This window comes from Populus trichocarpa, chromosome 4, assembly GCF_000002775.5.
Source record: "Populus trichocarpa isolate Nisqually-1 chromosome 4, P.trichocarpa_v4.1, whole genome shotgun sequence".
Classification (NCBI taxonomy): Eukaryota; Viridiplantae; Streptophyta; class Magnoliopsida; order Malpighiales; family Salicaceae; genus Populus; species Populus trichocarpa.
The window spans coordinates 12,850,500-12,860,267 of NC_037288.2; the positions used below are offsets into that span (position 1 = coordinate 12,850,500).

A 9,768-nucleotide genomic window follows, 5' to 3' on the forward strand; every position below is an offset into this window, starting at 1 on the left:
CTAAGTAAAGGAAAGGAAATGAAAAGCATAAACAAGAGATTAATATAAACAAAACTTAAGCATTACAACAATATAAAGAGAGAGCAAGAACATGATCTTGATTTGAAAACCAAGATGCCTAAATGCATGGCAAATGCCTCCATTTATAGGCCAAAATTTGGAACTATTGATTTGATGACTAATTATTGAGTGGGTGGCCACATCTTGACTGGATGACAATCCTTATCTTCTTGTCTGAACAAAACGTCATTGATAACGTCAGAATTTGAACCGATTGTCCTCATGAAAGTTCTAGGAAATTATCTCAGCTTTCTAGGAAAAAACAATTGAGGTCATTTGGACTCCTCATGAAAGTTTCAGGCCTATGTCTTAGCTTTCCATCCATATAAAGTAGACCTAAATCCAAGATCTACAGCTTCAAATATGACCCGATGACCGAAAGTGTTCTAGTTCGGACTGAACCGGCATCTATTTTCTAAGTTTGGCCCTCTCTTTGTCCTTTCAATTTCAGTACTTAAACTCATCAATCAATCCTTTGATTTATGTGATAGGTCTGCATTTAAGATGAACATTTACCATAAATTAAAGGTATCTTATGGTATCAGACTTGTTATTATAAAACATGCTTTAGTTAAGGAGTTATTGATACTTCAAGTGCAAAATAATGATATAAAACCTTGATAAAAATGCACTTTTAAGTACTAATCAGTATTTCAAATAAGTATAATATAAACTCTTTTATTATTCAACTGGAAACCACACACAAAGGAGGTTCCAATCGGATTATAATTTATTAACATGATTGTATTAATTATCTTATTTGAGTAATGCTAATACTTGTAAATCTTGTCAGGTATTCATAGTGATAACTTATATTAACAACAATCAAGTTCCTTTCATAGCACAGGTGTCGGTTATACCATACAGTTGGGCTATGAAAGTGCCAAGTATTTGTTGTACCAAGGGTTGTTCAACACAAATCTAGATTAACCATTTAACAAGCAAGGTATTAAGAGTAAGTAAGATAATAAATACAAAATAAGTTAGTATCAAACATTAAAGTTCATGTTGAGTTTATACTATACTTATTCTTACACCATTAGTTTAACCTTTTCACATTGACATAATAAACTTAGCTGAACATTATGAATAAGAGAAACATAGATAAACAAGATAAGAACATAATTATATAAGTATAGTAAAGGAAATGAAAAGCATAAACAAGAGTGGAATAAAACTTGAACATTATAAAATACAAAGAAAGAGAGCAAGAGCAAGATCTTGATATGAAAACCAAGATGCCTAAATGCATGACATGCATGACAAATGCCTCCTTTTATAGGTCAAAATTCAGAACTATTGATTTGATGACTAATTGTTGAGTGGGTGGCCACCTCTTGACTTGGTGACAATCCTTATCTTCTTGTCTGCAGAAAACGTCATTGCTAACATCAGAATTTGAACAGATAGTCTTCATGAAAGTTCTGGGAAATTATCTCAGCTTTCCAACAAAACAAGAATGAGGTCATTTGGACTTTTAGAACTTGCGATATGGGTTGAACACTAAACAATGTCTGGGCTGTAGGACAGATTCTGACTTCTCTGTTGTTGCTACAATTTGAACTTGAAAACGGTCCTTTTGAATCTTGGACTCTTCATGAAAGTTTTAAGCCTATGTCTTAACTTTCTATCCATATAAACCAGACCTAAATCCAAGTTCTACAGCTCTAGTTATGATCCAATAACCATATGGTGTTCCAATTTGAATTCAACCAGCATCTCTTTTCTAAGCTTAGCCCTCTCTTTGTCTTCTCAATTTCAGTAGTTAAACTCATCAATCAATCCTTTGATTTATGTGATAGGCCTGCATTTAAAATGAACATTTATCATTAATTAAAGGTATCTTATATTATCAGACTTGTTATTATAAAACATGCTCTAGCTAAGGAGTTATCGATACTTCAAGTGCAAAATGATGATATAAAACCTTCATAAAAATACACTTTTAAGTACTAATCAATCCCCTTACCCAGGATCCTAGTATACACTAAATGTATGCTAGTTCATGCCCTATATCACACTTCTTATATTTTCTATGTCAGCGATACTTTCATCACTTGGAAAATCACATGCAAGACTATTCACCTTGAACACATATACATTCGGGATACTATCCGAAATAACAATATCATTACACAAACTTTCATATAATATCTAACATTCATCAATTCATGTTTTGCATCAACAACATATTAAATCATGGAATTTAACTAGAAAGGATAGGTGCATATCATCTACCTGCAGTAGAAGCTCTACTCATGCTTCCCTGCTGCTGCACCACACCTATGGTCCCTCCTGTAATCACAAATATATCTCATAAATTATCCTCATTCAAGGATAGATTTCATAATAACCATATTAACAACCAATATAGGTCTTTCTTTCAATTGTTTCTTTCTTTATATTTTATTTTTTTTCTCATTTCACCCATTAATATCATCATTATTTGTTCGACCATAGTTATCATTACACATTTCCATTTAGAACATGGCTCATTTCTTTTGGAAGTTAAAAAGTAATATCATATGTTTCGCTGAACAAAAAAGACCCAATTTTCACCCTTAAAGCGTCTAGATAGTACCTTTAGCGACTTTTCAAATCTGCCAGCAGAGGTCGCATTCCGATCTCTCTTGTTTGACTATATCTAAAGTCCTAGGACTCCGTTTTAAGTGAGGTTGGTCTCGTTGAAAAGCTAAGACATGAGGATACAAATCCTTTAAAGGTATGAGAACCCAGTTCTACCTCTAAGACACTTGAAATTACTCGTCAACGAATCAGACAACTGGCCTATAAGGTTTCACTACAAGATTTCATAGTTTTACCGACGGAAATATTCCGTCGGTGTGTGATTAGAATTTCATCGGTGATTTATTGACCGACGTCTTCACCGACGGATTCAGTCCGTCGGCTTTCCCTTAGTCGGTGATTCCCCATTCCGTTGCTATATCGGTCGGAAAAACAAAAAAACTATTTGCCGATGGTTTTCCAGACGGCATTTGCTCGCCAAAAAAAAAGTTCCCCGCTTGAAATATACTGACGGATTTTTATTCCATCGATGATATCGTGATGTACCGACGGCTAAATATCGTCGGTAAATCTGTCAGTGAGTGTTTGAAATACCGACCGAAATATCCATCGGTAATTGCGTCGGTGAATGCTACTGTCAGATACCGACATATTCATTCCGTCGGTACAACCCTTGGTAATAGTTTTTTCTAAATTTGTTTTTTAAAAATTATTTAGAATATATAATATAAAACTATATAAATTAATGGTAATAAAAACCAATTATGCAAATAAAATTTATATTAAACATCAAAAACAAAAAATCAAAGTTAAATAATATTCATTACAAACTGAATATGTTTCAAAAAAAAATATTAAATGAAGTTTTAAAGGTAAATAATGTTTATTACAAATTAATATAAAGGTGGAGCTGGAGGAGGAGGAGGAGATCCTGGAGGAGGCTAGTGGTTATACGGCCAAAAAGGATTAGGCGCACATGTTCCACTATGTGTTGCCATGTTCATGACCATTTCGCGAAACTATTCATAAGCCGCTTTTTGTTGTTCAGACTCCGCTTTTTGTTGTGCTTGAGACGCTTTGATTTGTTCAGACTCCGCTCTTTGTTGTGCTTGAGACGCTTTGAGTTGTGCGTACTCCGCTGATAGGTGGTTGTATTTGTCGGTGAGCTGAGCCGTGTATTGCTGCAAGGCCATGAACTCCTTAGATTGGGAGCTCGATATTGATTGGGAGCTCCTAACGGTTGAAACACTACGGGTCGACCGCAAGTTGTCGGCCGTAGTGTTGGAGAGCTCGTAAACCTGATTTTTATCGGGTCCACCTGACGATCCAACCTCCATCCATAAATCCGGATCGAATTCCGGATGGGTCAAAATATCATCCCCGCATCTCTCCCTCAACCGATTATTACAGGTCTCCTGAAAATAAAAAAAGTAATCATCATATTCAATTCAATAAACATAATAACTTACAAAATAAAATGGTTGAACAAACATACCACGAAATGTTGAGCACGGTTATCAACAAACTGTTGCGCCTCCTTTTGGCGGTCTTGACTCCGCACGTGCGTCTCCACAAACAGCTCCATCGGGCTCGGCTCACGTCCAAGAGACGTAGCCTATAATGAAAAAAGATTTATTAACAACAACTTAATTTAACGATATATTTCATTTAAATTAATCTTACCATCTGTTTCGCATGTGCAGCAAACGCAACGGAGCTGCCAGTGTGCGTTGTCACCGAGCCATGAATTGGCCGATTCTGGTTGCCAACACCGGACTGTGAGCGTCGTGTGAACCGCTCAGACGTCACGTGCTCAAGATAGTGCGGCCATATATCTTCCGGGATGTATATCGGTTTGAAATCCCTCCAAACCGCATCGTTCCAGCCTTGGAAACCCCTATCTCTCGTGGTTTTTTTTGCCTTTTTTTGTGCTTCATACCAAAAATCACGCAACCTACTTCACGCAACCAAAAATTACATTTCGAAACATAAATTTTTGTCTAAAAAAAATCTTGTATTGTTTTTGATGTTAACTAGTTGCCGCGTGATTTTCCCACACCCTCCTCACAACAGTGTTATGCTCATTGTCCCAGCAGAATTTGTTCTATGTATAAATAATTAATTTTAAATAAAAATAATAATTTATTTATAATTATATTAATAATTTATTAGAAATAAGCTGAAAATTATAAATTAACACCAACCTCAAACCTGTTAAACCATGCATTGATTTGAGGCATCCATTCAGGATGCTTGGATATCTAACTCCATTGAAACAATGGAATCTCCATCGACGATTTAAACACCGATGATATTACTCGGGCGGCTTCAATGTTTGTGAACCTGAAAATAAATGAAATAAATTCAATAGTGATTACTTCATAAATTATGTTGTAATGTTTTTTTTTTAAAAAAACTAAAACCTTAACAAACTTACATTGAAAGGTCATCCTTCCACTGTGCCTCGTACTTGCGGGTAAATTGATTCTGTTGTGAAGACACGCCACCTCTGCACTGTGAAGTAGTGCTGGAAGAGGCAACATCAGTTGACGGTGCAGGTGGTGTAGGTGCCTCTTCTTGAGAGGCACCTAAGGAAATATCATCCTCGCTGCTAGACGAACTAACTGCGACCATACGTGAGCGATCAGCTCTGGTTTTCGTTCTACGCATCCACACAATTTTATACAAATAACTATATAATTAAATTTAAATGTTAAAAAAAAATTCGACAGCACCTCCCCTATACTGGATACTACCTAAATCCACAAACCTGCACATATTAACAATAACCACAACCAATTGACCCAATCTATACTAATTATTCCAACATATTCAATTACTAATCCTAAGGTAAATTCAACATTAAGAATTACAATTCAACAAATTATTCAATAATTATGCCAATACAACAATAAAATATATTCAATAAAAAAAAACTCTAGACTAACAATTAAAATTAATGGAAAAAATTAAACATAAATCATGCAATAATAGAGTAAAATTAACAATTTTTCCAAAATATTCAATTACTAATACTAAGGTAAATTCAACATTAACAATTACAATTCAAAAAATTATTCAATAATTATGCCAATACAACAAAACAATAAATTCAAAAAAAACTCTAGAATAACAATCAAAATAAATGGAAAAAATTAAACACAAATCATGCAATAATAGAGTAAAATTAATAATTATTCCAACATATTCAATTACTAATTCTATGGTAAATTCAACATTAACAATAAATATTCAACAAATTAACTAATAATAATTATGCCAATACAACAATAAAAAATATTCAATAAATTCAAAAAAAAAACTATAGGCTTTAGTAATGAATTATGCTTACTTTAATAATGTGTTGAATTCAATACTTTATTACAAAAAATACACCAAAACAAAAAACATAACAAAAAAAAAATAGCAAAAAAAAAACCCTTAAAGTAAAATGAAATAGAAGAAACACATACCTTTTAAACTGATGAAGATTCACAAGAAAACTTGCTAGAGATTGCAGGTGAAAGCTTTGAAGAATGGAGAGGAAAAGAATCGGTGAAACACTGAGGAGAAGAAAAAATGAACTGAAGAGGCGGTCGCTGGAACTTATATGGCAGTTTTCCCGACGAATTCACCGACGGATATAAAATTAATTATTATTTTAATTTATTCCGTCGGTGAATTGTCAAAAATCCGTCTATAATTTTTGAATTTCGCACCAAAATTTTTAATGACCCTCCATATTTTTCGTGGTCCGTCGGTAAGATGACGCGGTCAGAGATGCATTTAATGCACAACCCTTTGGAATTCGCGCAGTCCGTTGGTAATTGTGTCGGTAAAATTGACCCGCTGACTCGGTATTGACGTCGGTGATCGTGGCATTTCAAGTAATTATTTTTGAACTCTCTGTAAAATGCCGACGGACTTAATCCGTCGGTATTAGGGTCGGTGATTGTGACATTTCAAGTAATTATTTTCGAACTCTCTGTGAAATGCCGACGGACGTAATCCGTCGGTGTGAGGGTCAGTGATTGTGGCATTTCAAGTAATTATTTTCGAACACTTTGTGGAATGCCGACGGACTTATTCCGTCGGTATGGACGTCGGTGATTGTGGCATTTCAAGTAATTATTTCGTGTTACAAAATATATCATCCATGATCTATAATTATTTCAAGTAATTATTTCGTGATTCTGGCATTTCAAGTAATTATTTCAAGTAATAAATATTTCGTGTTACAAAATATATCATCCATAATCTAAATTACATGAAAGAAAGGGTTTTACATAGGGCTTCATTTTGATTGTTAGTCAGAATTTTATTCTTCTTCGTCATCAATTGAATTGTCATCACCTTCATCGCAATCTTCAATATGGATATCATCTTCTTCATCGATATTTGCTTATCCGCTAGAGCTCAAAACAACATTCAACTCCTCTACGTCAACATCAACATCAACAAGACTATCATTGAAAACCCGAAAATTTGAATTTTCTTCCAATTCAATCGAAGGAGCAACTCGATATGGTTCAACTAACTCACTAACTTGAAAGACTTCATCTCGCACACTTGTGTCTTCGTTCTCATCATGAACAACCTCGACACGACCCCGGGGTTTCGTTTTTAAAATGGACAACCAATCAACTCTTGATCGATCCTTTCTAAATGAAGGGGTGTATGTGTAATAAACTTGTTGACATTGCTTTGCGAAAACAAAGACATCGTTTATGTTGCGGAGTCTAGCTTTTGAGTTGATTTCGACCAGACCATATTGCGGATCAACTCTGATTCCTCTGTCAGTCGTGTCATACCAATAACATTTGAATGAAAGCATTATATTCTGCTCGTTATGATATTACAGTTCGACAACCTCTTCTAATCTACCGTAGTAGTTAACTTCTAACTCACTACTAGTGGATCCCTTAACACAAACACCGTTGTTGTATGTCTTTCTTCCTTGCCCGTATTCTTCAGTATAGAAAACATTTCTATTGACAAAATACCCGTTGTAGCACTTACATTTTCTTTCAGGCCCCAGGCTTAGTGAAGACAATGACTTAGGTGCACTCCTTCCCATTTGATAAACCTTGTATGTAATGTACATCAATAAATAGTAAATGAACAAGAATCTCGTAATGACATGTATACGTACAGTAATTTTGCAAGTTAGAATGAGTTTGTGATAGTGCTTACATGTGTTCTGAACCACGTGGCAAATTGTTCATCTTGTAATTGAAAGATCTGGGATTCGGTCAGCTGTGAGTTATTGGAGAGCAAATATTGTCGATGTTGCCTGCAAGTGATAATGAGTGTATGATATTACAATATATAATTAACAGTATATTGCTCACAAAGTTTAATTAGTATTACACATGTATTAACTTACTGAATAAAAGGTCTCAGCTCATCACAGTTAAATAGAACATAGTTGTGTGATTGTTTGAACTCTATTTCCGACAAATATCTTCCTTTTACGACATTTTTTGGTGTGGGTCATCCAGTATTGGAGAATATTGACAAGTTCCCACTGGAAGGCACTTCACCGCCATCATCATGCCGTGGAACGCGATTGATTCTCGTTCTCAGATGAGGTTCGAAATAGTACGAGATAAATGTTGAGATCTCCTCAACAATATAGGCCTCACATATCGAAGCCTCAACATGCGCCTTGTTCTTAACCTTTTTTTTGAGATTAAACAAGTACCTAGATTGAATTAATCAAGTATTTTCAATTAATAAAAACATAGAAAATACTTTTATATACGAATAAAAGTATTTTTAATTACATTGCAACTGTAATATCTAACCGTTCGAATGAGTACATCCATCTATATTGGACCGGTCCTCCAGCTTTTGCCTCGAACGGTAGATGTATAGGGAGATGCTCCATTGAGTCAAAAAATGATGGAGGGAATATCATCTCAAGTTTGCATAGTGTCTCGACGATATTCGTTTGAAGTCTCTCAATGTGATCAACATTCAACTTGCTGGAGCATATATCTCTGAAGAAATGACTGATCTCCGTGAGTGCATCCCATATTCCCTTTGGCAACAAATCACGAAAAGCTAATGGGATGAGTGTTTGTATAAACACGTGGCAGTCATGACTCTTCATTCCATACAATCTGCAGTCCTCTATATTAACCAGCCTTGATATGTTCAATGCATGTCCATCCGGAAAACGCAGACTCTTAAGCTATTTGTAGACTAGCAGTTGTGCGTTTTTCTCTAACACGAAGCTTGCTCTTGGTTTTGCGACCCATGACTCATCATAAACCAACTCCATATTTTTACGGTTACAGTATAAAGCTATATCCAATCTAGCCTTGATGTTGTCCTTTGTCTTCCCCTTCACATCCATGACAGTGTTGAAAATGTTCTCAAACATGTTCTTTTCGATGTGCATGACGTCAAGGTTATGGCGGAGCAAATTGGTCTTCCAATAAGGAAGCTCCTAAAAGATACTTCGCTTTACCCAATTATGGGTCAAACCAAAACCATGAAACTTTTGCTTACCTGATTGAAGGCTAAACACAATGTCACCGTACTCTGATACAACATCATGCAATTCTTCACCAGAAAGACGCGGGGATGCAAAATCTTTTTCAACTCTGCCAATAAAGAAATATTTTCTGTTCTTTCTGTACCTGTGATTAAGTGGCAAGAAGCGACGGTGACAGTAAAAAAAAGAAGCTTTACCTACGTTTGCTAGCGTGAATGCCTTGTTGTTTTCCATGCAGTATGGACATGTGAGTTTCCCATGTGTGCTCCAACCAGAAAGCATTCCATAAGCTGGAAAATCATTGATAGTCCACATCAAAGCTGCCCTAATAAGGAAATTTTGTTTCCTCGATATATCATAAGTCAGAGCTCCGGAGGACCACAACTGCGTCAACTCATCAATCAACGGTCAAAGACAAATATCTATATTCCACCCCGGGCTGCTTGGACCGGGTATGACAGTAGATAAAAACATGAACTCCGGCCTCATACACATTCCCGGTGGCAAGTTATAAACTGTGAGTATGACTGGCCAACAAGAATAAGGAGCAACAAATGACCTAAATGGGTTGAATCCGTTTGTACACCACCCAAGACGCACATTCCTTGATTCAGCTGAAAAGTGAGGATGCACACTGTTAAAGAGTTTCCACGCTTCACCATCAGAAGGATGAACCATCA

The 9,768-nt window shown here is 35.6% G+C and overlaps 1 protein-coding gene across 1 annotated transcript; it reads right to left on the reverse strand.

Moving 5' to 3' along the window:
- Positions 1-8,022: 8,022 nt before the first annotated feature.
- LOC127905272 (uncharacterized) lies at positions 8,023-9,132 on the reverse strand. The gene is made up of 2 exons (XM_052452598.1): positions 8,394-9,132; positions 8,023-8,290 (listed from the first exon to the last, which is right to left on the reverse strand). Exons 1-2 carry the CDS (start codon positions 8,699-8,701, stop codon positions 8,080-8,082), a joined length of 519 nt encoding a protein of 172 aa, XP_052308558.1. The 5' UTR covers positions 8,702-9,132; the 3' UTR covers positions 8,023-8,079.
- Positions 9,133-9,768: the final 636 nt, after the last annotated feature.